This window comes from Aulonocara sp. 'chitande type north' Nkhata Bay, linkage group LG20, assembly GCF_057382095.1.
Source record: "Aulonocara sp. 'chitande type north' Nkhata Bay isolate Kocher_YH1m ecotype deep benthic linkage group LG20, A_spYH_male_GT1.1, whole genome shotgun sequence".
Taxonomy (NCBI): Eukaryota; Metazoa; Chordata; class Actinopteri; order Cichliformes; family Cichlidae; genus Aulonocara; species Aulonocara sp. 'chitande type north' Nkhata Bay.
In genome coordinates this window covers 15,272,198-15,299,703 of record NC_141363.1, presented here as the reverse complement: position 1 = coordinate 15,299,703, position 27,506 = coordinate 15,272,198, and the positions used below count along the sequence as shown (strand labels likewise).

Here is a 27,506-nt window from a genome sequence, read left to right as displayed (position 1 = left end):
AGGATGAGGAATTTGTGGATTTCGGAATCAGATTGTGGAAAAGCAGAGCTACAGCATAGAAAGTAACATAGCAGGTCAGAACACTGCTTTCCACAATTGCACAATTCAGCTGTGGAATAAATGAGGCAAAGCCCAAAACTTTAGTCTTTATAGCGTGAGAAGATGGAGAGAAACTTTTCCAACACATTAAAGTAAGGTTCAGATCAGAGGTGGCATCTGCCCGTGTCTTTCAACATCTCTGTTAAGCTGTTTATGTTTTTTTCTTTCAGGTCTCAGGAGCGAAGGCACACGTTGGACACTCTGAGACAGGGAAACTTCAGACCCCCTGACAGACCTCCATTCATTCAGGCAGAAAGAACACCAATTGATAAGGTTAGCGGTGTAACATATTCAACCCTTTGTTAACAACCAAAACAAAAGCATTACATTACGAAAAATTCTAAAATGTGGGTATGACTTTTTATAAAAAAGTTCAAATGTATGCACAATATGAAGCAGTAACTTTGCTGGTGGTGTTTTTTTACGATGTTTCATCTGACGAGTGTTAGCTTGCTAGTTTTGCTCGTTGACGTTAGATTTATATTAGAGACTTTTGCATTGTGGCTCACAGCTGCAGGTCTATTTTTGCTTTAAAATGTTAGTTTTAGAGTTGCATCTCTGTCCTAGCTTGCTTTACTGGGGGTTTATTATGCACTCACATAGTCTAAAAGTAGATGTTGGTGCAATTTATGAAGGTTGGTATTACTACATAAAGACTATTAAAAGCAGCCGTGGTGGGCTTTGGGGGTTTTTTTGCTCTTCTTTCTGGTTAACACCACTAATGCAACTGTGAGAAAGGCGGTTATATATATTCAGAACTGATGATTAGAGAGGGGAAGTACTTTTTATTTTACAGAGAAGGGCTCTAGATAGAAAAATCTGAAAATCCTCTGGAGCCCACTGAAACTCTGAGGTCTTCATCACGGCTGTTTTTATTAGTTCATTTCATTTATTAGTTCAGATTGCTTTAAAAAAATTCATTTAAACAATCAGTTGCCATATTTGTTCCAAGTGACGCATTTTTGTCAACCTGCACAGTAACTTAACTAACCACTTACCACCACTGCAAACCATGCATGATCAATCACTGCTCTAAGGCATTACTATCATCACATAATTATTTCCCAGCATACAGTAATGTTTAATCAAAGCATGTTTTCACATAATAAGTGTGTGGTTGTGTAGCATTACTTCTTGAGAGCAATTTCCTCATACTCTTTCCATCCTTGTTAAATTGGACAAGTAACGCATGTGATAAAACACTCCAATAATCTAAACAAAGAATGACACCATCCATTTTCTTGGAAATGGTCCTTTATATCAGCGGTCCCCAACCTTTTTTGCGCCACAGACCGGTTTAATGTCAGACAATATTTTTACGGACGGGCCTTTAAGGTGTCTGTGATAAATACAACAAAATAAAATGATACGATCAAGACAAAAACTGTGGTATTTTGTAAATATAATAATAAACGCAAATTCACTGTGTGATTGTGTAACTTTATTAGCAGCGTCCTGAAATGCACCAACAACATTGAGAATAACATCCTCCTCTCTGCCCCTTAAAGCTCTCTGGTCGCTATGGTAACGCATAAATATTTCTTTCAAAATAAGACACACAACTTCAACACGGGAAACCGAGTTAACGATAAAAGCCCCCGAAAACCTTAAAATTTACACCCGAGCCACAACTCTGGCGGCCTGGTACCAAACGACTCACGGACCAGTACCGGTCCGTGGCCCGGGGGTTGGGGACCGCTGCTTTATATGATATTTGGATCACATCACTTCTTGATTCTGAGTAAGTAACTATGATGTTAGATGTGAGAGTGAATTCATTCTGCAGTGAGAACACCACCAGCAACTTATGTTGTTCAGTCAGTGGACTTTCTGTTAAAGTCTAGATTAAATTGACTTTGTATACAAAACTCCACCTTCAGAGTCGCTCAGTTATGAGATTCCAAGTTAGAGCCTTCACAAAAAAGTGATGAAAAAAAAGGACCTTCCAGTCTTTAACAGTGTCAGGATGCAGCAGTAGAATAATGCAGTATGTAACAGAAAAACTTTGATGTTCACCTCCCCTCCTCCTCCTCCTCTCGCTCTCTCAGGAGATGATCAACCGTCAGATGAACTCGGTGTTCAAGGAGCTCCTGTCTCGCCAGCCTCCCTTGCAGGGGTCCGGCATCACTGCACCTGTGGCCACTGCAGCCCCTGCACCCTCCTCTTCCTCCTCTTCATTGTCCACCTCCTCCTCTGTTCCTCAGGCTGCCCCTGTGGCCAAAAAAGCAGGATTCGGTCTCAGGGGACGGGCCCTTTTCAGACCGGTGGACTGAGACTAAGGAGGGGACAGCCAGGAAATTATTGATTCATTGTCTGACAATGATAATTATCCCGCTGATGCCAATTGTGCATTTGGGAAAGATCTTGATTTTTTTTTCTTCTGTTTTTTCCCATTTTTTTTTGGACACGTGTATAATAAGTGAGTCTCTGCCATCTCATAGTGCCACTATTCTCTGTGCCGTGTATGTCCAGTGTGTCTGGTTTTGGTCTCTTTTTTTGCTTTGTTGTTGTTTTTTTATGGCCTGGTCTGCTTTTGTTCTCAATCAGGGATGTGACTTCACCAGACTGACTATTTAAACACAGTTGCCATGATACTAACTGTACATCAACAACAGAAGACTAAAACTGCCCCCTAGTGGCAGGTCTGAGATCAGTTCACCCAAAAACCTTTTTCCTTATTTAAAAGAGAAAAGAAAACTGATCTGGGGCCTGTGTCTAGGAGTGCCTTCACATCTTTTACTCTACATGTTTAATTCACTTGAAAAGATCTGATAATTTTCAATTCTGCATATTATAATAAAAATGTGACCCAGGCAGATGTGTATGGAACCCAAAGTGTTCAGTATTAGCAGCAAAACATTGTAGCATGATAAAAAGAAAGTGCTCCCTGTTTCAATTCTAAAGGTTTGACACATCACTGCATAATAAAAATAATCTTTAGCAGATCTTAAAATTAAGTAAATAAAGCCTCAGATGAAATACAAAATACAACACATTTTATTGAGGTATTGAAGTGTGTGAAGAATTAAGTACTCCTTTACTGCTTTCATATGAAGTAACAGAAATAGTGTCCAGGTGCTGCTATTTAAATCCACCTGATTAACTGAATCAACAAGCAAGTGTCACCATGTATCATCTGCAATGATCTTGGGAGGCATCTGTTGCTGTCCATCAGTCTGGAAAGGTTTTTTTTACACATTCCAAACAGTCTGAAGTCCATCATTCTACAGTGGAAAGGAATATTTACAAGTGATAAATATTTAGGAATGTTGTCAATTTTCTCAGGAGTGAATGTCCTGGGAAATTTATCCCGAAGTGATATGAGCTACAACTGAGTGAACAGGCCTCATTTAGAAAGTTTAAGTTATTAGCAGTATACCTGGAAAAACACTGATCCAATATGGTTTGTATGGAACAGGAAATGGCCGATTTTAAACATGACATCAGCTAACTACTTCACCAGTTAACGAAAGTTTACTGTCTAACCCATTTGTTTTTTCCAGCTGACTCTTTTTGGAGAACAACATGCTAGGCACATCATATTTGTTGCTTTATATAAAAGAAGTTTATTGGAGTTACAGCAGTAGCTAATTTAGAATTGGTTTGGTTTGGTTAGCAGCTAACCCTGCTAGCTCAACAGCTAGCAAGGTTAGCTGTTAGCTGCTTTAGGACGGTAGCATACTGCTAAAAAAAAAAGGTAGTGAAAAACACCTCTGTCATTAAATAGTGTGTTATTGGAGAAAAAAAAATAAAACAAAAAGGGTTTTTTTAATATTTTGTGAATATTTTTTGAAAAATTCCTTTCAAGCTAAAAAAAATGATCAAACAACTTTTTATAATGATTATATCCTAAATCATCTCACAAATTACAACTTAACATTTACATTTATTATTCTGTTGATTTTTTATTTCATATTAATTTATTGAAAACTGAACACTTTGAGACTCCGTGTGTGTTAGCTAGATACGCTGTTAGCATTGAGGTTGGTATACTTGGTCTTTGCATAACAGCATGTTGTGTTGAAAAAACACAGAGAAGAAAAACACATTCCCCTTCATATGTGACGTGGCCTGATATGTTGGCCAAATCTCAGGGCTTATGCAGAGTTAAGGACAGGCTAACTCAGGTTTGGCTTAGAAGGAATAAGAAAGGGTTTTCTCTCAGGTCTTAGGTCGACTTACTCTTCAGCTGGAAACTGTGCCCTTGTCTCGAGAGCCAAAACGGCCCCTATATCAGAGAGGTGTCCGACTCTTTCTCTGATTTAAACTGTGAACACCATGGCGCCATTTTGGTGCCACAATTGAAACTCTTGTCTCATTCATCCACACTTTGGGCCCCCCTTGCTGTGTTTATGGCATCATCATAGGCACTATAAAACATGGACGTAGCTACCGTGATGTCACCTGTTGGTGTCTGAGGTCCCGTTTTGAAGCCACAAGATGAACATTTCTGTTGTCGCCATCTTGGTTGCAAGACACTGGCTCCAATGAGGACAAGCAGCAGTGAAACTGCTTGCTCATTGCTCAATATCTTGTGCCTGACAAGTCGTTAGACAGTGCATGAGCAGAAAATGCCACTGCTAATCTTCCTTTTTGAGACATGATATAACCAAGATTTTACTTTTTATTATTATTGTATATGACCCAAAACAAGTGACTAAAGTAAAGTTTTACCCAAAGACCCCTACAGTCTTTTTCAACAACAGCTATTGCCATCTGGTGGCCTTCAGAGAGAATGCAGGTTTTTAGGCACTTCTGCATTGGCTTTATTTTTAGGACCAGGAAGCATGTTTTTTCCCCACAGGTCCCATTCAAACGTGTTTCAGGATTCCTGCAGCGAGGTGAACAGCTCCTTTGACTCTAAAAGCATTTTAAAATCTTACATACATCATCTCACATTTTTTGTGTTTCAGTATTGGAAAAATGAAAGAAGAGTTGTTTTGTTTTCCCTTCTTTTATTGATTCTGCATCTATGGTTAAAACACCCTGTTGTTCTGGATCACTGTTCGATGATGTCACTAAGTTTACTGCGTCCAACTGTATATGTGGTTAAAAAAAATGAATAAAGATGACAAAGTGATGAATGGTTAACAGATTGTTGTTGTATTTAAGGGGATTGTTGTTCATTTGACTGGTGTGACTGCCACACGTGGTTCAGCTGAACTCGGGCATGATGGGGGTACAAGTGGTTGCGCTGTGCTTCTGAACATGGCTCTCCAGTAGTCACTCAAAGATTTTGCCTCTGGAAAAATAAACAACCCCAACTTCCTGCGTGTGACAGTCTCTCTTGCAGTCTGACTCATCACTGTGGTGAATCAGTGTTGTATTAATGTTAATTGAAACATGTTTACGACATAATTGGTCTCTGTGGGTGCATGTGTCATTGTTTCTGTTTTAGGAAACCACACCAATTCTGTAATGCGATCATTCGGACCCGTCTGCTCCTTCTCCTAAAATAACCCCTTGACACAGCCACCCAACACACACACACGCACACACACACACACACACACACACACATAGAGAGCTACTGTACCGCATTTGCACTCCTGACACACTAAGTCGGTGTCAGACACTGTAGGTGTCTGTGTTGTGTCTCTGCATGTCCTGTAAATTCCACTTCAGCTTCGAGGGACATTGTGATGAAGCCGCTGAACTGATCTCATTGACATTTCAGATTAGCACTAAGCAGAGCACCCCTGCCCCATCTTTCTCTCTCTCTGAGGGTCTCTGTCAGTGAGAAAGGATTAAGATAGCATTTTGTTTTAAAAAAAAAAGGTAAGTCAGACATGATTTATTCATATCTTTGCTGTCTCTGTGGTGAATCGTAAATCTTGAATTGAAAGTTTCATAGGACGCACCGATATATTTTTTCACCTTTTTGATAGAAATGTTCTAAATGCACACGTGTTAGATCCGACCACTGGCTGCACTGTATCTAATGCGACCACTGGCCGCACTGCAGAGCTTTCCATTTAAAAATGCCGTCTTAAAATTACCAGCTGCTATTTACAGATTTTGGACTGACTTCTTTTTCGGGAGGCTGAAGAACAGGTGGAAGTGCCAGAGCTCAGCTCGCTTTTACACTGGCCTGCAATCAGCTGGAGGAGTGAGTCTCTGTCTGTGGGTTGAATCTAGTTGGCTTCAACAATTCTGCGTGATTCGAATGCAAACATTTACATTTGCTTTTAGCGAAGATGATGATGGTGAGCGACGACTGCCTGGTGGAGTGTAAGATTGACGACAGCGATGAAAACGACGAAGGGGAAGAACAGATAAACACTCCCCCTCCTCCCCCAGAGTTTGCATCCAAATCCTCAACCCCTGCACCCAAAGCTCCAACTCCACCTGGAGCTCTGACTACGCCCAGGGCCCCGACTCCACCCATAGCTCCAGCTCCACCTGCTGCTCCTCCTACAGCAGCAGCTACTCGTCCTGTCAGCAGGGATCCTCGTGGTATCAACCAGCACCTAAAGGTCCTGATGTTTGTTCTCTTTATTATCAGTCTGCTTTGTCACAACATCTGCCCTTGAGTCCTAAAATCCAGATGTCACATGCATAGACACAGTCCTACCAGAAAATTGTTTTTTTAACCTTCTAATTGGATCTGACCAGTCTCAGAACTGTTATCTATATCTATGACAAAATATCTGAGATAAAAATGTATTTTGGGGGAATTTGTACACTCTTTATAAGACTATCTTGGTTTTTAAAATGCTGCACACTTGTGAGGCTACACAATCATTTTCACCCTCATTTTCCCATCCGACAGACAGATGTCCCTGTTTATTTATTTTTTTCCCTGGGTTTCTTTTTGGCTTTTTTGGGAGGGGGCTCTTTCTCTTTGGAAAGAGTTAAATGGGACAATCTATAGATGACACAAATAAAACCCCAAAGAACACAACAAAACAGCAGTGAAATAACCCTTATTGATTGAAAGAGTTAATGCAACAGAAAACCTCAGATGAGCCAGACATGAAACATTTCATTTTCCCAAACTTTGTGACATTTTGATAATAAAACGAATTTAAATCATTTTATATTGTTTTATTTTGAAGTTAACTAGATCATTTTTAATCATTTTTAATATAACATTAAGCTGACCAGAAATGCTGTGAATGGTATTCCCAGAGTGATCGCTCAGATACAGATATTCCAGATAATTTCCTGCTGCAAACATAGTTTCCAACATGAGTTGTCTGAGTGAAAAAACATAAAATATAATAAATTATTTCTGTTATAATGGAATATCTAGGAATAGGAATGAAATAGCTTTCAGTACAGATACACAAACCAAAACCTGCATGTTCCCAAAGCACATTGTGCATGGTTGTCATGTTAAAGATCTAACTGATCAAGATAGCAGTTGAAACTATCCTGATAAAAATAGAATTAACTTTGGCTAGTTTATTGTGTTCAGCCTCAGCGTTCTCTCCTGTTACCTTTTACAGGTGGAGGTCAGTGATGTGTTGGCAGAACCCAGCAAACCTCACAGCATAGACCAAGTGTGGATTTACAGCGTCACTGGCTTTGAGAATGCTCGTATCTGGACGTACCAGTGCCTCTCCTTGCTTTTTGCTGTGCCCTGCGCTCTCGTTTGTGGCATTTTCCTGGCCATTCTTGCCTGCCTTCATGTCTGGTATGTTGGAGAGTTATTAAATATTTCTCCTCTGGACACACATTGCTTTATCTGCAAATAACCACAAACACACATCCACAGTATTATTAGGATTATTGGCATGTTTTTTTTTTCCTAGCAAGAAAGAGTGTAGTTAGCCTCTAATGAAACATCAGACACAGTCTCTACTTTAAAACATGTTCAATATAACATTTGAGTGCATGGACTATATATCAGAGATGGACAAAGTTGTCACGTAACCCCTTACATATTCGTCTCTGCCCAGTTCATACCAGCATCCTGTTTTACTGTGTGTATACAGTTAGGATTAGGACTAAGGGGCAGGGGCAGTTCTTTATGGCGCAATTCACATGTGCAGAAATACGTTTGCAGACAGTCACATGTTTAATAGCTTTCTTTGCAGATTCCTGCTTGACATTATACCAATGTCACATGAATAAAACTCTCTTGTAGACACTGAGGAAGGTTCACTAAAATGAAACCTCAGTGGACTAAGGTCATAATTACGGAAGAGCCCACTTTTCTTTTTCCAGTGGCCCTAATCCTCTTCCATACACAAGCAAAAGAAACCTTATTTACAGTCTTGGCTATCCTGTTAGCAGTATTGCAGATGTCTCACTTATAAATGTAAAAGGATTTTTGGGTCAAATAAGACTTTGTTGTTGTTGTACTGCAAGTGTGGTCGCACCACAGCCAGCAGATATTCAGCAGTACAAATTTTCAGCTTTGTTACATGCGCGCAGAAATTTCTCCAATTTGTGTGAATCTTTTGATTATGTCCTATAGATGATGAGATATGTAAAATCTTTGTAAATGTGCAGCTGTTGCAGCTTTGGACAAGTCTTGTGTTTTTGTTACTGGTGTTTGAACAATTGTTTCACAATTTATAGATTTATTTTTGCAAGCTGGTGAACTTCTGCCCCTCTTTACTTCTGAGAAACTCAGCCTCTCTTCCTGTAGCTGTTTGCCACATGAGTGTTCAGACACATTACACAGGTGTTTCTGCTGCCTAAGCCGTCTTCACTAACTTACTCTGATCTTTGTCTGTGCCTAGGTTTCTGGTTCCCTGCATACAGCTGAGCAACACTTTCCTTCCATGCCTGCGGTCCTTGTGTATGTGTGCCGTCAACGTTGTCATCTCTCCATTCTGTGCATCTGTTGCTCTCTGCTGCAGCCAAATCGCAATTTCACTGTCGAACAAGGACTGGATTCAAATGAAAGACAAAGACACAGTATGAATGCAAGATATGCACTCAGTGGGTGACTGAGTGAATGCTTAAATTGGGGGCCTATTTCTCATTTCTTTCTTTTTCTTCATGTTTTTTTTTATTTATGTTTTATTAACCTGCTCTGTTAATCCTACTCAAAATGTTTTCTACATGTAAACCAATTTCTGCTATTATTTCCACCATCAGGCTATAAAGAAATGTACTGCTACTACTGCTACTACTATTATTATTGTTGTTGTTGTTGTTAATCATTTGATTTCTGGTTTATTTGTATGAAAGCTGAAACAAACTACAAATAAAAATGTCAAGACTTCCACGGGTATTTTTTTTTTATATTGGGTATTTATTTATTTTCCAAAATGAAATAGATATGAGTGTAAATCAAACAACTTTCAAGAAATATTAAGGTCACAAATATTTTGTTTTTAGTTAGTTTTTTTTTTTAAGTAGAAAGTTTACACATACTATAAAATATAAATGTTCAAATAATTATCTCGTCTTAAAAATAATTTATGAAGCAAAAATATAAGTCCTATTCATTTGTTTCAAACTTGGCTTTGGGGCTTTTTTTCAGCTTTTCCTAAAAAACTATGGATGATTTTCACAAATTAATCAGAACATTTTGATTGATTGCTTAATCAGTAGTTGAAGCATGCGAACTTAGTGTTAATTGCTTCGAGAGAGAAAATTTTTTTCCACAATTATTCCGAGCTTCCCTGAAGCCCTTGAAGGCATCGTTTAATACGTAACTACCCGGCATGCACTTCGCCGTCGCCATTTTTCTTGTTGTGATTTGCGAGATACGCTGTCTTTACAGTTCTGGAAAAGTCTCTGAGAGATTTTATTATTAATCTTGTATTTGAACAAATATCTTTTTAAGCTCATTTTGAAAACATGGCGCAGTACAAAGGCGCTGCCAGTGAGGCTGGCAGGGCCATGCAGCTCATGAAGAAGCGTGAAAAAGAAAGAGAGCAGCTGGAGCAACTAAAGCAGAAGATTGCAGAGGTTTGGAACTTCTCCCCCTTGATTATAACAAGTCCAATAATAGTTCAGTGTCAATGAGAGCTACTTTAGCCGTTTATAAGTGGTCAAAACGACAGAACGCAGTCGCGTAAGGCCGGGAGCAAAGCGAGTGAAGGACAGTGGCGGAGCCAGGAAATTGTCCGTGGGGTGGCCAGGATGGATCTGTGATGATTTTAGAGGGCATACATCTCTCACAAAATATTGTATTGCTATTTAAGCTCCTTAAACTACACGCCTGTACAATATTTGAATCTAGGTAGTGGTGGCAAAGATCAAATGCTATCTCTAACATTTTTTCTTATTTGTGCAGATAAAGTAACAAAGAAGCACAATACAAATGTAGCACCACTTATAGACAGTTGTACTGTGTATTACTACTGTGCTGAGTTTAGCTTATGGTGATCAGCAGTATTATGAGCTAATCTGCTGTGTCATCAAGATACACAGACACAGATACATAATTAACTTTTTTTTATGTAGTTCGATCCAGGTATTTATACACGAAACAAACTACTTTACCGTTACAATCGCATAAAACATGGGAAAAAATGTTTAAAATGAGAGATTTGTCCAAATTTCTGTTTGAATTCTAAGATTTTTGAGACAAAGGCTGTAAGGGCTCTCTGATCTGTTCTAATATTGTGACCACACCAGGATAACAACATGCCTGACCTGCTCTTCACTGAGCCTTCACTGTGTGTGTGTGTTTTCTCATAGGACAACATGGTCAAGTCCAACATTGACAAGAAGTTCTCGGCTCACTATGATGCTGTAGAGGCAGAGCTGAAGTCCAGCACAGTTGGTGAGTGTGTTGTGTTATATTTAGATTAGGATGATTTGTTTCTGGCATTCTTGCTTACTTTTTAATTTACCTGTTGTGGTTTTTGTTTGTTTCTTTGTTCTCTTAAATCTCTTGATCAGGTCTGGTGACACTGAATGATATGAAAGCCAAGCAGGAGGCGCTGGTAAAAGAGCGAGAGAAACAGCTGGCCAAGAAGGAGCAGTCCAAGGAACTCCAGCTGTGAGTTTTTCTTACTGATGCTCTGGGGCCTCTGTTACGATCCAGGATTCAGTCTTATCTGGTTAAATTCAAGTTTCAACCTTGGTTGAGGAAAACAGCTGGATTTCCAGTAATTTAACAACAACTACATTTCCAGAAATTAGCGTCACCGTTCCCAGAAGATCAGCCAGACTTCTGGGCGTGGACATTTGGAGGAGGGTCTAAAGTTTTTGTTTTTGCCCAATGAGCACAGATGGACATAGATTCTTAAACACCACTTTATTATTTGATTCCTATTGTCTGCGAATGGTTTCACAGCAGTTTTATTCTATGAACAATAATTAATTAATTAACTATTAATCAATTAATATATGACATAGCGCCTGTTTGTATTTGCTTACCTCATATCAAACTTGCATGTAGACTAAGCCTACGTTTGAATTTTCTTTTAATATGAATTCTTTAGTCTCTTAAACGGCACCGATGCTGCAGAAATAATTGATTGCTATCCATCAGATTCTCTCATGTCCTATTGATAGAGTTGTGATATTGATAAGTCTGTTGACTCACACAGTCAGTTTTGTTTTCTTTCTTCTGAATATAGCAGCTGTTTTCCAGTCTTACTGACCGGAGCAGTTAAAGTGCACATTTTTAATACTGTAACACTCCACAGTGCTTTTCCTCACACTCACATCGCCGTGTGAATTTCAGTTTCTATTATGTGTTTTACCTCGTCATATTTTCCTGCACTATAATTTGATCTTCTTTTATGAAATCAGTCGCTCTGCTGCGAGGATACTTATCCATATTTGCGATTAGTTAGATGCAACCAGGGTCAGCCCTGTCGTGCGAATGTGCAGGGGAAACGCTGAAATTAATGAGAGGATTACCCAAGTTAGGATAAGTGTATCCAGATAATGTAGCATCTGGTCTGTGGCTGATCTAACTCTCCTTGGTGGTGTGGTGTGTGAATAGAAGAATAGAATAGAATAATTCTTTAATTGTCCCACAAGGGGAAATTTGGTTGTAACAGCAGCCAGAAAGACACATATACAAACAGGACACAGAACAGAAACATACACAATTTTTCTTAGATATTTACATTAAGGACAATGGTTACTATAAACAGAGTACTGTACAGTTATTAAATAAAATAAAATTAACTACAGATAAGAGGCAAACCAGGTTGTAGTGCGAATTGGTTGATTGAATTATTGCAGTTACAGCGCAGATGTAAACATCTGTGATTGTTGGGAGCAGTTTTGATTGTGCAGTCTGACAGCTGCAGGGAGGAAGGACCTGCAGAAATGTCCTTCCTCATACAACATACAACACTGTAAAAAATGACAGATGCCACCACAGAGTCATAGAAGGTCTTCAAAATCGCTCCCTGTACTCCAAATGACCTCAGCAGGTAGAGTCTGCTCTGACCCTTCCTGTACAGAGCATCAGTGTTGTGGCTCCAGTCCAGTTTATTATTCAGGTGAACATCCAGGTACCTATAAGAGTCCACTATCTCAATGTCCACTCCCTGGATGTTCACTGGTGTCAGTGTGGTGGGTCTGCGTCTCCGGAAGTCCACCACCAACTCCTTGGTTTTCCCGGCGTTGATCAGCAGGTGGTTCTGCTGACACCAGTCTACAAAGTCCAGAGTCCACTGTCTGTACTCTGAGTCGTCCTCACCTGGGATGAGTTGAAGAGAACGTCAGAGAACATCTGTCGGTGGCAGCGTGGGGAGTTGATGGAGAAGTTTGCAGTGTAGAGGGTGAAGAGAAACGGTGCCAGCACAGTTCCCTGTGGGGCCCCCGTACTGCAGACCAGCGTATCAGAGCCCCGTGTCCTCACATACTGTGGGCGTTCTGTGAGGTAGTCCAGTATCCACTAGGACATGTGGTGGTCCACTCCCGATAGCTCCAGCTTGTCTCTCAGAAGTTGTGGCTGGATGGTGTTGAAAGCACTGGAAAAATCAAAGAACATGATCCTCACAGTGCTTCTAGGCTTCTCCAGGTGAGTCAGAGCTTGGTGCAGGAGGTAGATGATGGCGTCCTCCACCCCGATGCCAGGCTGGTAGGAAAACTGCAGCGGATCCAATGAAGAACTCACCAGGGGGCGCAGATGGTTTTGAACCAACCTCTCGAGGGTCTTCATCAGATGTGATGTCAGGGCTACCGGCCTGTAGCTGCTGAGGTCCTTAGGTTGGGAGGTCTTTGGTACCAGTACCACACAGGAGGTCTTCCACAGCTGTGGAACTTTCCCCAGTGACAGGTTAAACAGATATCCTAGGATGCCACACAGTTAATCTGTGCAGCACCTCAGGAGCCTGGAGCTGATGCCATCTGGACCTGCAGCCTTCCGCACCTTGATCTTGCGAAGCTCGTTCCTCACTTGAAGTGCTGAGATAGAAAGAGTGGATTTTGGGGGAGGGGGGTGTATGTTGGAGTCCACAGAAGCCGGGGGTGGGTGTAATGACTGGGAGCTGGGAGGTGTGAAGTCCTGTGATGAAAGACAGGCAGGCCCTGAAGATGAGGGAGATTGCAGCAGGGGGGACGATGCTGGGGGAAGGGTGGGTGGTTGATCAAACCTATTAAAATATTTATTTAGGTCATTCACCCACCCCAAGTCTCCTGCAGCCTGGGGGTTGGTTTTTGTCCTGAGATTGTCTTCAGGCTGTTCCAAACCCCTCTGAAGTTGTCCTGTTGCAGCTGCTCTTCCATCTTCCTCCTGTAGTTTTCCTTCCTTTGCCTTATCTTCCATTTCAGCTTCTTCTGAACAACTCTCAGCTCCTGTTTGTCTCCAGATCTAAAGACTCTCTTCTTCTCCTTGAGGAGAGCCTTAATTTCAGGATTTATCCATGGCTTGTTGTTAGAAAAACACCGTACCTTTATGATGGGTACGGTGTTGTCCACACAGAAGTTCATGTAATCTGTAATGCAGTCCGTGATGCTGTTGAGGTCATCCTCCAGGGGGCTGCAGAGGTTGTCCCACACAGAAGAACGGAAACAGTCCCTCAGGGCCTCTTCAGTCTCTGCCGACCATTTGCTTAATGGGTGTTTCACAACTGTTTCTCTGTGTACTAGAGGTTTATACACAGGCTGGAGATGAACCAAGTTGTGATCTGAGCCCCCCAGGGGAGGGAGAGGTGATGAGCTGTATGCCTTCTTGGTGTTGGCATACAATAAGTCCAATGTTTTATTGTCTCTGGTGTGGCAGTTGACGTACTGGGTGAAGGTGGGGAGAGTGGAGGACATGTGATGTGATTAAAGCCCCCAGAGATCAGGAAAAGGGCCTGAGGGTGCTGTGTTTGGATTCTGCTGGTTACAGTGTGCAGGACCTCACAGCCTGCTGTAGTGTTAACAGAGGGCGGGACATACACAGCTATCACAATCACGTGTGTAAACTCTCGCCGTAGATAGTACGGTCTCATGCTAACTGCTAGCAGCTCAATGTCCTTACAGCACAGCGTCTCTTTGATAGATAAACGCCCAGAGTTACACCATCTATCGTTCACAAACACAGCCAGACCCCCTCCTCTCTTCTTACCACTCTCCGCTGTTCTGTCGGCCCAGATCAGATGAAAACCATCTATGTTTACGTATGAGTCCGGAGTTAGCGCAGTTATCCACGACTCTATGAAGCACATTAGGCTGCACTCCCTGTAGCTCCTCTGATGTCGGGTAAGAGCCGCTAGTTCGTCTACTTTATTGGGGAGAGATCTCACATTCCCCATAATAATAGATGGAATCGCTGGCCGGTACCTCCTAACTTTACTGCGACGCCCGATCCCGGCCCGAGTACCGTGTCTCTTCCTCCTCACCTCGTGGGGGATGTTGGCTTGCTCGGTGGTAGGCAGGGCAGCGGAGGCTCCGAGGGTAGAGTAAACAATGGGAGGTCGGACCTCCACGCGCTCTCCGGACACAGACGCCGTAAATAATGTAATAAAGAACACGATTGTCCATAGAATTCTGAGCTCCATTGTGGGGACAACAGTCCAAAAACAAGAAACACAAGAACAACAAAGAAACAACTATTAAAGAGAAAAAAGGACTCGGTCAGGTCGGAGCTGCTGATACTGGCTGCCAGCTCGGAGCGGTGCCGGAAGTAATGACAGTAAATGTCAGAGAACCAGCTGTGGGGTGTCCTTTTGTGTACTGCTTAATTAGACCCCCGGAGAGCAGTCATTTTGGTTTTCTACCTTAGACCCCTGCGGAGTCATCATTTTGCGTTTCTACCTTTAAAAGCCGGAGAGCAGTCAGTCAAATGCTGGAGTCATTCATATGTATATTAGGTCGTTACCTAGGAATTCTGGAGGGAGGGGAGTGGGGGTGAGTGATTGAGGGGGTTTGGGAGTGGAGTGTTTCAGTTTGCCATCTTAGGGAGAAATCAACACGTCCTTTGTATGTCCTTTGTTGCTGACATTTATTGATGAAAACAGTACAAAAAACCAACCATTTGTACACATATTTACAAATAATGATAAAAAGTGAGTGAGTACATTTCAACATTTTCAGCAATCACTCACAATCCTGGCACTGCCACGGTATCTGTCGTCTGCATTTACCACATGTGTACCTGTAGCAGTGAACACATCGCACAGTGGCCTGATTTTTTTTGCATCTGTGTACTTGGATTTTAGGTCGCAAGCCACCCAAAACTTGCTCCATGCACCACTCAGCAGGCCATTTGTAAATATGTGTACAAATGGTTGGTTTTTTGTACTGTTTTTATCAATAAATGTCAGCAACAAAGGACATACACCCATGTGTGTTGATTTCTCCCTAAGATGGCAAACTGAAACACTCCAAGTTGGTGACTTTTGGAGATTTGTTTCCCTGGATGATTGAGAATGCATCAAGATGAAACACAAAAGGAAGCTCACCGCTTTTAGCAGCTCCCCCACCCCCTCAATCACTCACTGAGTGATTGAGGGGGTGGGGGAGTGGAGTGTTTCAGTGTTTCAGTTTGCCATCTTAGGGAGAAATCAACACATGTCCTTTGTATGTCCTTTGTTGCTGACATTTATTGATAAAAACAGTACAAAAAACCAACCATTTGTACACATATTTACAAATGGCCTGCTGAGTGGTGCATGGAGCATGTTCATTGGTTCATGGACCTCCCTGAACTAATGGCAGCAACAAAAGCGGTGAGCTTCCTTTTGTGTTTCATCTGGTTAAATTCAAGTTTCAACCTTGGTTGAGGAAAACAGCTGGATTTCCAGTAATTTAACAACAACTACATTTCCAGAAATTAGCGTCACCGTTCCCAGAAGATCAGCCAGACTTCTGGGCGTGGACATTTGGAGGAGGGTCTAAAGTTTTTGTTTTTGCCCAACGAGCACAGATGGACATAGATTCTTAAACACCACTTTATTATTTGATTCCTATTGTCTGCGAATGGTTTTACAGCAGTTTTATTCTATGAGCAATAATTAATTAATTATTAATCAATTAATATATGACATAGCACCTGTTTGTATTTGCTTACCTCATATCAAACTTGCATGTAGACTAAGCCTACGTTTGAATTTTCTTTTAATATGAATTCTTTATTCTCTTAAACGGCACCGATGCTGCAGAAATAATTGATTGCTATCCATCAGATTCTCTCATGTCCTATTGATAGAGTTGTGATATTGATAAGTCTGTTGACTCACACAGTCAGTTTTGTTTTCTTTCTTCTGAATATAGCAGCTGTTTTCCAGTCTTACTGACCGGAGCAGTTAAAGTGCACATTTTTAATACTGTAACACTCCACAGTGCTTTTCCTCACACTCACATCGCCGTGTGAATTTCAGTTTCTATTATGTGTTTTACCTCGTCATATTTTCCTGCACTATAATTTGATCTTCTTTTATGAAATCAGTCGCTCTGCTGCGAGGATACTTATCCATATTTGCGATTAGTTAGATGCAACCAGGGTCAGCCCTGTCGTGCGAATGTGCAGGGGAAACGCTGAAATTAATGAGAGGATTACCCAAGTTAGGATAAGTGTATCCAGATAATGTAGCATCTGGTCTGTGGCTGATCTAACTCTCCTTGGTGGTGTGGTGTGTGAATAGAAGAATAGAATAGAATAATTCTTTAATTGTCCCACAAGGGGAAATTTGGTTGTAACAGCAGCCAGAAAGACACATATACAAACAGGACACAGAACAGAAACATACACAATTTTTCTTAGATATTTACATTAAGGACAATGGTTACTATAAACAGAGTACTGTACAGTTATTAAATAAAATAAAATTAACTACAGATAAGAGGCAAACCAGGTTGTAGTGCGAATTGGTTGATTGAATTATTGCAGTTACAGCGCAGATGTAAACATCTGTGATTGTTGGGAGCAGTTTTGATTGTGCAGTCTGACAGCTGCAGGGAGGAAGGACCTTTTTGTTTTGGTTTATTGTTTACTGGCTTATCAAACTATTAAAATGGCCTAATTTACATTGATGGATAGTGAATGTAGTTCCTGAGTTCAGTTCTTCTGAAATGTATCTGATGTGTGTACTTCCCATGGAAATTGTTAGCTTTTTGGCCTTTTTGGTAAGCAACACGTTACCCTTCTACTTCAGGAGCTTCCTCGCTTCAGTTATGTGCACTGTAATAATTTCACTTCAGCTGAATTGAAATCAATGTTTTCTTTTTTTAAAATCTTGGCTGTTAGTCTCCGTGCAGATGAAACAGAAAGAATGCAGACTGTGCAGCGACCTGCAGATCCTGTTTTTGAAATGTTGGGCTTCTTGGAAACAAACTCTTCTAAATTTTTGTTTTTAAAATTCTCACCAGATGCCTCACATGTGTATTCTTACTAAGTTGGCAGTAATTCTGCATTTGTGAACGAATGCTGCCAGATCATTAAATACAGGCAAGTTCGTTTTGGTCAACAGAAAGAACAAATTCAGTGCACGTGTGTGTGAACAGTTTAAGGAAACTCTAAGCAGTCCCTCTAAGGACCCAAATAAAATACAGATGAATAACACTCCTTGTGGCTGTCCAACCTGAATTGTGTTGCCAAACATATGAAACCTACAAGCAGCTTATCACAGCGTGTAAACAGTAAATTTTCTTTTCTGGGCTCTAGCTCAGCTCAGCCAAGCTCAGCAGCAAATAATTGTTTGACTGTAAGTATTTGCTTTCACGGACACCCTCTTGTGTCTCGATGGGTCAATATTTATATTTTCTCTTCTCTTTCCAGCAAGCTCGAGAAGCAGAAAGAGAAAAAGAGAAAGGAGGAGCAGAAGAGGAAAATAGCCAGCTTGTCATTTAATCCCGAGGACGAGGAAGAGGAGGAGGAGGATGAAGAGGAAGAGCAAGACTGTGAGCATTCGTTCTGTTTGGGACGTTAAGGCCTCAGTCATCTGAAGCAGTTTTCTTTCTTTATCTGTAACTTTGTTTAAAATCTCTTCTAAATCTGTTAGATTAGGTCAGAGCCTTACTGCTGAAATGAACATGTTCAGACCGAGCCCTGCAGGGAGACTAATCTGAATTCCAGAAACGGCAGAGATCTCGTTATACTTGTTAAAGGTTCATTTGAACTTGTTGATTTGTCGCTTCTCTTTTTCTGAACTATACAATTAGTTATACGTCACTCCTTACAAGTCGTTTAGATCATCAGATTAGAGGGATTGATAATACTCAGTACTGCTGGCCAGACCCCACGTGTAACCATAAGAGTTATGTTAAGAGCAGCAGTGGTGCAGGAGCAGCCAAAGTCTTTTCTGTGTGTTCATACAGATTAAAGGTAACAAAACACCCCACTCAGAGATTTCGTCACCACCGTGAGGCAACAAGTGCAGACTGATGGTGGTGATCACAGTTATTTTCTTATTGCCAAATAAAATTCCAGAAAGATCAAAAGTTAATGTGCGAAAATCTTGAGCCACCCCTCAAAGATGGCCTCAGTTTACGTCTCCACAATGGGGTTTCAGTCATGATGGCCTTGTCTATCTTCATGTATACAGTGACTTGGTTTGGTCTTTCTCATTAGAGATTGTAAGAGTCTTAATTAGACTTGGTGACTAACACAGTCTTGGATTTTAAAGTCTGCTTAATAACTGTGATTTTTTTTTTTCTTGTACTGCTAAAACATAAATAATCTAGATGTCACATGATTTCTTATTGATCTTTGGTTTTGTCTTGTAGATCCAGTCAAGAAGAAAAAACTGGGGAAAAATCCAGATGTGGACACAAGTTTCCTGCCTGATCGAGACAGAGAGGTGAGGTGGTTGTAAATCACATTAACTCCATGAGCGTGTGATAACATAATATGGTTGCACTTCTGGCTCTTCTTAGCTCTGCATGTATGTTCAGCTGTGCTCTGTTTTACCTGGCAAGCTGCCAGACACTGCAAATCTTAAGAAACACGAAGGCTAAGAAGTGATGAATGATTACCTCTCCACAAGTAGCTCCACTTCACTGTCAGTTGTCCATGTCAGCAAAATAACAAACAGATTTCTGAATAATTGGAGCTCAAAAGTTAAGAGTTGGTGTCACTGTTGATCAGTTGGTGGTGTTGTCAATCTTCTGTAATCTGATCGTCTTTAAATGTAAAACTTGTTTGTAAGTATTTTTGCTCCACTGATGGGCTTTGTGTACTCAGGAGGAGGAGAACCGGCTCAGAGAGGAGCTCAGGCAGGAGTGGGAGCTCAAACAGGAGAAAATTAAGAGTGAGTATCAGGATTACAAAGTAAGTAATGATGATCACTTTAATGCTGAATACAAGGAGGCAGGCAGGAGCTACACAATGATCCATTTTGGATGTTTTCCGTGAGGACAGTTGACACTTTCCTCAAAGTGAAGTGCCGACCAAAGTGTTTTCCCCTGAGCCCAGCATGTTTTTTAGTTCTTTGCAATGGGAGTGTCACTGTGCTAGTGGCAGTGTGACAAGGTGCTGTGCACATCGCTGTTTGCTCTGACCCAGCCGCCTAACCGTCATCTCACAACCTTTAAATAACAATGGGAACTGTTTTCCTCCTGACATCCCCAGAGCTGTTGAATGAATGGCTTACTGAAAAGCTCTGAAGGTCTCTATATTTGCACGCAAACTAGTACAATGAAAACAGTCAAAGTTCAACTGCCATGATCGCTGTGATCTCAACTCTTTTTTTTCTGTACAACTTCACTGAACCGTCCCATACCAGCAACCGCCACAGCCAAACTCTTCTCGGGCAGTACTCGATAAGACTCCTGCTTTAGCTTGAAAGCTCCCTTCACCTCTGGTGTCTACCATCTGGTTCAGGGATTACCACCACTACAAGTATTAGCTACAGCTCCATGCAGCCGCTTCAGCAGTGGAGGTTAGGAACACGGTCCATTCAGACTCACTGACCCTCAGAATGCTGTTGAAGTTCTGTCGGAGGAGCCACATCCTCCACCTTATTGTAGTGGAGCAGTTTGTGTATACTTGGATTTCCTAGAAGCAATGTGGTTAGATGCTTTTGCCTCAGGTAGTGTCTCCCAAGTCATATTAGTCCTGGGTGAGGGCCTGACAAAGAGTGATTCAGAGCCAGGAAGAACGCTTATTTGCCAAGCTTTAGGAGAAGATGACTCTTTATTGTCATTGGACAGTCATACCTAGTACAATAGTACAACGAAGTTGGAAAGCGTCCCACGTTGGCACTACACACAACACAGTAACTTAAAGTGGATTTTTTTAAAAGTGCAAGAAAGATATGAACAAAAAAAGGAATGACTTAATAAATAAATAAAAGAATGAGTGAATGTTTATTGCACATTATTATTATTATCATTATTATTATTATTGTTATGTTATTGCCCCCCAAAAACAAAAACAAAACAAACAAAAACACCAGGGAGGTATCCAATGAGGTCAGCTGTTAGCATTGAGCTAACAAAGCTATTGCCCTGTTGTAAAGGTTTCCTTGAGTCTGTTTGTCCGAGACATCAGCAGCCTGAATCTCCTGCCAGACGGCAGCAGCTTAAACACCCGGTGTCCTGGATGTGTGCAGTCCTGTAGGATGCTGTACAGGTCCTTCAGGGAGGGAAGAGGATGTCCAATGATTTTTGGGGCCATATTAATGACCCTCTGTAGTGCTTTTTTGTGTGCCATGGTGCAGCTGGAGAACCACACACAGATGCAGCATGTCAGCACATGTTCAGTGGAGCAACGGTAGAAGACAATCAGCAGCTCCCTCTTCACGTCCATTTTTCTGAGGATTCTCAGAAAATGGAGACACTGTTGGGCCTTCTTTACAACCACCAAGGTCTTTGAGCTCCACTGGATGTCTGTCTGCGTCTAGCCTGTGCGGTCCGGTCACGGAGACCAGACTCACCCTCTTGGGGCCTCATTACTTTTAGAAGGCACTGCAGGGGCTGGGTGCAGTGTGCATCAGGCTGCAGGGCCCCGGTGATCTGAAAACGAACATCCTAATTAAAAAGTTGCTATTGCATTATTATGAAATCAGTGTGGCAGTACAGCAGTGCGCAACCCTATGTCTCTCTAAATCTGTAATAACTGTGTGCATCTGTGTCATCAGATGAAGAGATTGAGATTACGTTCAGTTACTGGGATGGCTCTGGACATCGGAAAACTGTCAAGGTAAAGATTGAACCAACTGGCACTGAGGTTTTTAAGGAGAAAAAAATGTTATCTGCACCGTGCGTAGCAACACTTTACACACCGGTTTCTCTCCTCATGCTTTTGTTTTCTCTCCGTTTGTGTATTTCTGCTTCAGATGAAGAAAGGTAACACCATTCAGAACTTCCTGCAGAAAGCCCTGGAAGTCCTCAGAAAGGACTTCAGCGAGCTCCGGTGAGTTTAGACATGAAAATAGGATCATTTTTGTTTTTCACTCGGACTGTTTGAGAATGCAGGTATTTACAAAAGTAGCTGCAGTTATGCCATACGAAAAGAAGGTTCCATGGTGGGAGTGTTCATCACTACAGGCCATCATATAACTGAATGCGGCATCAGCTGAAATTGACACCGATGAGTAAAAGTAGAGTGAAGAAAAACAAACTAAGATGTTGTCTGTGTAAGGAAAAAAAGATTTTAGGGGAGTTTGAAAATAAAAGAATATTTTCCATCAGCCCAAATAGAAGCTTTTCTGTAGTTTAGCCAAACAGTTGCAAAAAAGCTTTGACAGTGGTGTAAGTGCTGTCTGTAAGAGACCTCCTGCAGTGAACAGCTGGCCAATTTCTGACTTGCCAGAACTGACTTGGCGCACATCATGTGTCCTTCTCAGTTTCTCCATCTTTTAACACTAGAGTGATAAACTGAAGCATTGCTGTCAGCCCCAGTGTTTTATTTCAGTTCCCATGGAGGCATTAAAAAAAGGCACCTTGGAGTTAATGGATGTGACAAAATGATAAATGGGATTTTTTTCTACAGATCTGCTGGAGTAGAGCAGCTGATGTACATTAAAGAAGATCTGATAATCCCACATGTAAGTGCTGTGACACACCCAGTTAACTGCTGCCAAACCTTTGCTTAACTTTGTTTTTTCCCTTTTTTCCTCCCTCTCTTGTTTAAACACCTGTGCGCCATTCAAATTCACTTTGATAGTTAAGTGTAGTCACACTAGTAGATTGTAATCAGAAAGAGAATTTTGTTTTTGATGTAAAGTTGTTTGTCTCCTTGTCTCCTTCAGCATCACAGTTTTTATGACTTCATTGTGACCAAAGCCAGAGGCAAATCAGGTAATCAGGCATCAACAGCTTCCACACTGTTGACATCCAATATTCCAATTTCCTGCTACAGACGATAGAAAAGCTCTAATATAAAACATTTTTGTTGTGCTATAGAGTGTATATAAAAGATGAACCAAGCCACAGTGACATGTGACACAAAGGCCCAAACATAAATAGTCCCTCATTAAACCAGAATGTTTTGTTAGAAATCAACTGTGGTTTAGTGTTTATTAATCCTTGTTTTTAAACTAATAGCATTTTGTGTCGTTCCTTTTTTACACAATATTTCATATTCAATTTAAAGTTAAATAGCACAGCTCGTCCAATCGCGATAAGTGGACGGGGGATTTTATTCTGGACATGTTTGTATGTTGTTGCTTTAGACTGCGGGTGTCTAAAGAGAAAAGCGCGAGACCAGGAATATTGTCCACATTTGGCTACCCCTAATCTGATATAACTAGTGATGTGTCGGTCGCGAACGAAACGACTCTTAGAGCCGGATCTTTGAAGTCAACGATGCAAGTCGTGTTTTTTTTTGTTTTTTTTTCTCTCACCCCCTCTCGCACTTTTTTTCCGCTTCACTCCGCATGCGAGCCTTGTGCTTTGCGCTGGGAAGAGGGGGGAGGGGCGGTAGTTACACTCGCAGTAGCACAGGAACAGAGCGGGAGGGAGAGAGAGAGAAAGAGACAACAACGTCACATTAGAAAGGTATAGTAATCATCCACAACTATTGTTCAGTTGCGGATGATAAAGGATTCAGAAAGTTTATTCATGCAGTGAATCCTGTGTATGGAATTCCAAGCAGGAAAACACTCTCCCAAAAAATCATCCCCGGCCTATATGACAGAGAATGTGCATCTTTTTTTTTGTTTTGCATATTTTAATATATATTTAATTGTGTTGTGGTTTGCAGTGTTTTGTGCTGTTTCACTTTAAATGTGTTTAAAAGGAAAAAGCTGAAAATTTAAATAGTTAAAAGTTGAAATGTAAATAGTTGGTTTTTGTATTTTATAGTTTATTTAGTTTAGTACAAACTCCAAAACAAATGCAAATTCCGAAGCACAACAGAAGTGCTCCAGGATGCTGAGCGCAGTGTTGAGCTTTTGTTAACTAGTGGCTACACAAGCCAGGAAGTACCATCGACCAGATTTGGTGTGTGGTAACAGGTAAATGAACAGTTTTTAAAAAATAATTTCAACATTCTTTTTGTGCATAATTTTATATTGTTGTTAATAATAAATTAATTAACGCAACAAAACAACCTGAAGAGCCGGTTCGGAGCCGAGAGAGCTGTTTCTCTAAAAAGAGCCGGAAATCCCATCACTAGTTATAACATTCAGGCTTCATTCTAACAGAGTCTCATTAATCACTGCACTTTGATAGTCTAAGAAGCTTGGAAACAAAAGCAGAGAGTCCCTCCACCAGCCCTATAGGGGTTAAATCTGGGCCCATGGGGGATGTTATAGTCTCTGTAGTTTATATTATCATGAGGCAATTATGTGTCGGAAATTCTTTCTTTCTTAAATGCCTCATGCTTCTTAGTTTTCTGCTTTTTCACCCAGTTGATATTTCTTCTCCGCAGGCCCTCTGTTCAGCTTTGATGTCCACGATGATATCCGATTGGTCAATGATGCCACTGTGGAGAAAGATGAGGTGAGGGGGAAAAACAGTTTATGGGAAATGGTTTCCTTTTTTTTTTAGCTGATTAGAGCTACTCCTAAAGTACTCAAAAAAAGAAATGTCATAAGTCTGTTTCTACAGTTGCTTTGATTAGAAATACTCATAAGAAAGATGAAATATTTGTGTATCTGATACAGGAAAGGGAGTTTATAAGATTATAGAGGAATGAACAGAAAGAGTGTGATGTTGAAGTCAGACACAAGCCGAGATCAGAGAGAGAGCAAACAGAAGAAACAAGGCAGCGCGCTACATATAGGTAGACTGAAAAAATTAAGCAAGCATCAATTCTGGACCAAAATGGAGATAAAATGTAAAACTGACACAAAAATAGACACACACTGTTAATTGGACTGATACATCAGTGTCGGAGTCACTGAATTCTGATTGTAAAATGTAAAAACAGCATTAATTTAATAGTTTACTGTCCTGTGCAACGTCTAACTTGAAATGAGTCAGTCTCTTCATCATGTATTAGTAGGATTTTTTTTCTCTTCACTTAATTTAGAAGGATAAAAATCCTTTAAAATGTCCTAAATTGTCCTCTTTGACAGGAAGAATGTTGAGTAGTTTGCAGTTGTGTTTTCAGAGTTTGAAAACAGATTTTGCTTACCCAGAAATCATCTTTACACTGACACTAATGTAGAAGAAACCAATACCACACCCTAGAGCCACGTTTGGACTTGTTGACTTGCCAAGCATATGTGGCTGAGACACATGGGTCCAATCCACTGTGTACCCACAAACTGAGCAGTGGGGGTCTGATGTCATATGGATTGTGTATCGTTGAAGGCTTTGGAGGTCTGGCTGTCCTGACTGGTTTTAGGGACAGAAATGTCTGAATATCTCTGTAAAATGTATTCTCCACCCATGCTGTATTGTGAAAACAAACAAAAATATTAAGTGCAGCTTTGCTCTTTTACCTCAAGTCTCATGCAGGGAAAGTGGTGCTGAGGAGCTGGTATGAGAAGAACAAGCATATCTTCCCTGCTAGTCGCTGGGAGCCATACGATCCTGAGAAGAAATGGGACAAATACACGGTAAGAGTCATTTCTGCCAAGCAAAAATTAATCAGCTGGTTATTTCCCCAGTTTCATTTTAAATTGGAGTCTCGTTGGCTCTGTGTGGCCTCACCACCAACGCTGCAAGCAAAGCTTTGAAGCTGACCCAGCTTTTCTCAGGTTCATCATTAACTGCAGGTGGAGCACCAGAATGCGAGGCAGAGGGGAGATGACTGGACCTCATTACTCTAATATCTTCCATGTGTGCAGTTCAGTTTCAGTTTAGTTGTATTTATATAGTGCTGTTTCACAGTGACAGTCATCTCAAGGCGCTTCTATATGGGACATAAAAGCCCCACAATATTAGAGAGAAAAACCCCAAATATTGGATTACCTGTGAAAAGCAGGATGGGAAGAACTCCCTTTAAACAGGAAGTGACCCTGAACCAGGGTCAGACAGGGCCAGCCATCTGCTGAATGAGGTGAGGAGAAAGGAAAGACCAAAATGAAGAGCACAGTGAGACAAGAGTTAATGACATGCAGTGCTGGCAAAAGCACATGAGGAGTGAAAAGAAGAAGGTACATGTATACTGCTCAGTGCATCATGGGAAATCTATGAGTGTACCTGGCAGTCTGATCCTGTGGCATCCTTATAAGAGCATAATAAAGGGGAAAATCCAAGGTCAGAGCAAGCTGCTCTACATGAAAGCTGTGGTACTGTAGCTGTGGCCTGAGTAATGAGCAGGGTTTTAAAGTTGCTCCTGGATTCAATGATGAGTCAGTGAAGAGAAACAGCATGGGAGAAATGTAATGATATTTCTGCTCCCTGCATCAGGCTCATTGCTGCGTGCTGACAGGATGATTTGTGGCACGAGTTTTCTTTGTAATTGTTCAGAGGGATGCTGGAAGGAAGTCCAGAGCTTTGTACTGTCACATTGTGACTGAGAAGATGCTTTTCACTTTATGGCATGCATTTAATTTTTAAATGCAGAAAATTGCATGGAAATTGTTAAGCACATATATTACAAATGTAGTGAAACTTTAATGAGCACCTCTGGGACTCTGCTCTGCAAGCTGCATGGTACAGCTTCTTCCCTCATCAGTGCTTTCTTACACGAGGCGGCTTCAGAGCAGTGAGGTCTAACCGCTGGTTTCAGGCTGACTTGATGGTTCTGGAAACTCTAGTAGTCCAAGAAAAAAAGGCTTTGAGGCTGGAAATGAACATAATCAGAACTGCTTTAACCTCCTAGGACCTGGCATCCACATATGTGGACATCACATTTTGGGTTATTTAGACCAAAATACTAAATCTTGCTCTACAAGGGCCTGATATCCACTTACGAGGACATTATACTGCCACTGTTTTATCTAAATTTTAAACAAATGTATGTGGCTCTAATTTTTCTTAGAAACAGAAATCAGGAAATTCTTTGTTTTTACATTCATCAGGTTCCAATCAGCCCAAATATCAAAGAGAAATTAAAAATACTTGCCATGAAAGAGTTTGGGTCTTAGGAGGTTAAAAATGAGCAAAATTCTGTAATACTTCAAATAAGCAGCTGTTTCAGCTTATTTAGATATTACTTTATCATTGATTGTTAGTGAGTAAATAGTTTATTGACACTCCAATGACTGGATGACTGTTTGCAGTGGGAATAGGGGAAAAGCTCAAGTGTTTGTTGAGCATCTAGTGGCCTTTTGTGGTATTGCACAAGGCGATTTTTTTATTCTTATTTGTTTTTCATTGTTTTCAGCCTCAGGACCTGGAAAAAAATATGGCAGTTTGATGAGGAGCATGCATGATACACTCTATCTAATCAGCGTGTTTGTATTTGATTCTTTTGGCGTTACATAATATTTTTTTGTTTTCCAGATCCGATGAGACGCCGATGCTCCATCGCTATGTCCGGTCCTCGACGCAAATAGTTGCTAATTTCCATCTTTACTTGTTCTATTATTTGTTTTAATGTCAGTATTTCTTTTCAACATTTGATTGGTTTTATTTGAAAACAAAATTTTTTGTGTACATAGTTGATTACTCCTAAACCTTTGTTGGAACATCTGCTGAATAAAATGAACCTGGCTAACACCTCAAAGGTCTTTGGTGAAATTTGTGCAATGACTTGTTTTTCCTCACCTGATACTTAGGTTTAATAGACTTGCCATGAGATGTTTGTTTTTTTCTGCACTCTA

General features: G+C 40.9%; 3 protein-coding genes across 4 annotated transcripts in view; all 3 read left to right on the top strand.

Moving 5' to 3' along the window:
- Nucleotides 1–5,179, top strand: part of LOC147305333 (SLIT-ROBO Rho GTPase-activating protein 3-like) — a 31,342-nt gene extending 26,163 nt beyond the window's left edge. For both annotated transcript variants that reach the window (XM_086276947.1, XM_086276946.1), the window contains exons 23-24: nt 270–372; nt 2,148–5,179. In XM_086276947.1, coding sequence (XP_086133073.1) covers nt 270–372; nt 2,148–2,372 — 328 coding nt within the window. In that variant the 3' untranslated portion in view covers nt 2,373–5,179. The remainder of the gene's footprint in view (nt 1–269; nt 373–2,147) is intronic.
- Nucleotides 5,180–5,606: 427 nt separating this feature from the next.
- On the top strand, nt 5,607–9,367 carry cav4b (caveolin 4b). Its single transcript, XM_086277578.1, has 4 exons — nt 5,607–6,208; nt 6,292–6,575; nt 7,551–7,738; nt 8,793–9,367. The coding sequence occupies exons 2-4, from the start codon at nt 6,297–6,299 to the stop codon at nt 8,974–8,976; spliced, it is 651 nt and encodes a 216-aa protein (XP_086133704.1). The 5' UTR covers nt 5,607–6,208; nt 6,292–6,296; the 3' UTR covers nt 8,977–9,367.
- A 365-nt stretch (nt 9,368–9,732) lies between these two features.
- On the top strand, nt 9,733–27,402 carry fam50a (family with sequence similarity 50 member A). The gene is made up of 13 exons (XM_086278082.1): nt 9,733–9,972; nt 10,708–10,792; nt 10,912–11,011; nt 18,182–18,303; nt 19,129–19,202; nt 19,586–19,652; nt 21,483–21,544; nt 21,681–21,757; nt 22,337–22,391; nt 22,596–22,644; nt 24,218–24,288; nt 25,242–25,352; nt 27,187–27,402. The coding sequence occupies exons 1-13, from the start codon at nt 9,862–9,864 to the stop codon at nt 27,193–27,195; spliced, it is 993 nt and encodes a 330-aa protein (XP_086134208.1). The 5' UTR covers nt 9,733–9,861; the 3' UTR covers nt 27,196–27,402.
- The last annotated feature ends 104 nt before the right edge of the window (nt 27,403–27,506 follow it).

Excerpts from the sequence above, each read along its gene's own strand:
- cav4b (XM_086277578.1), top strand. The coding sequence starts at position 6,297 with ATGATGATGGTGAGCGACGACTGCCTGGTGGAGTGTAAGATTGACGAC. Across the intron at positions 6,576-7,550 it reads GTATCAACCAGCACCTAAAG|GTGGAGGTCAGTGATGTGTT; the intron begins GTCCTGATGTTT and ends TACCTTTTACAG. Across the intron at positions 7,739-8,792 it reads CTTGCCTGCCTTCATGTCTG|GTTTCTGGTTCCCTGCATAC; the intron begins GTATGTTGGAGA and ends GTCTGTGCCTAG.
- fam50a (XM_086278082.1), top strand. The coding sequence starts at position 9,862 with ATGGCGCAGTACAAAGGCGCTGCCAGTGAGGCTGGCAGGGCCATGCAG. Across the intron at positions 22,392-22,595 it reads AAGATCTGATAATCCCACAT|CATCACAGTTTTTATGACTT; the intron begins GTAAGTGCTGTG and ends TGTCTCCTTCAG. Across the intron at positions 22,645-24,217 it reads CAAAGCCAGAGGCAAATCAG|GCCCTCTGTTCAGCTTTGAT; the intron begins GTAATCAGGCAT and ends TCTTCTCCGCAG.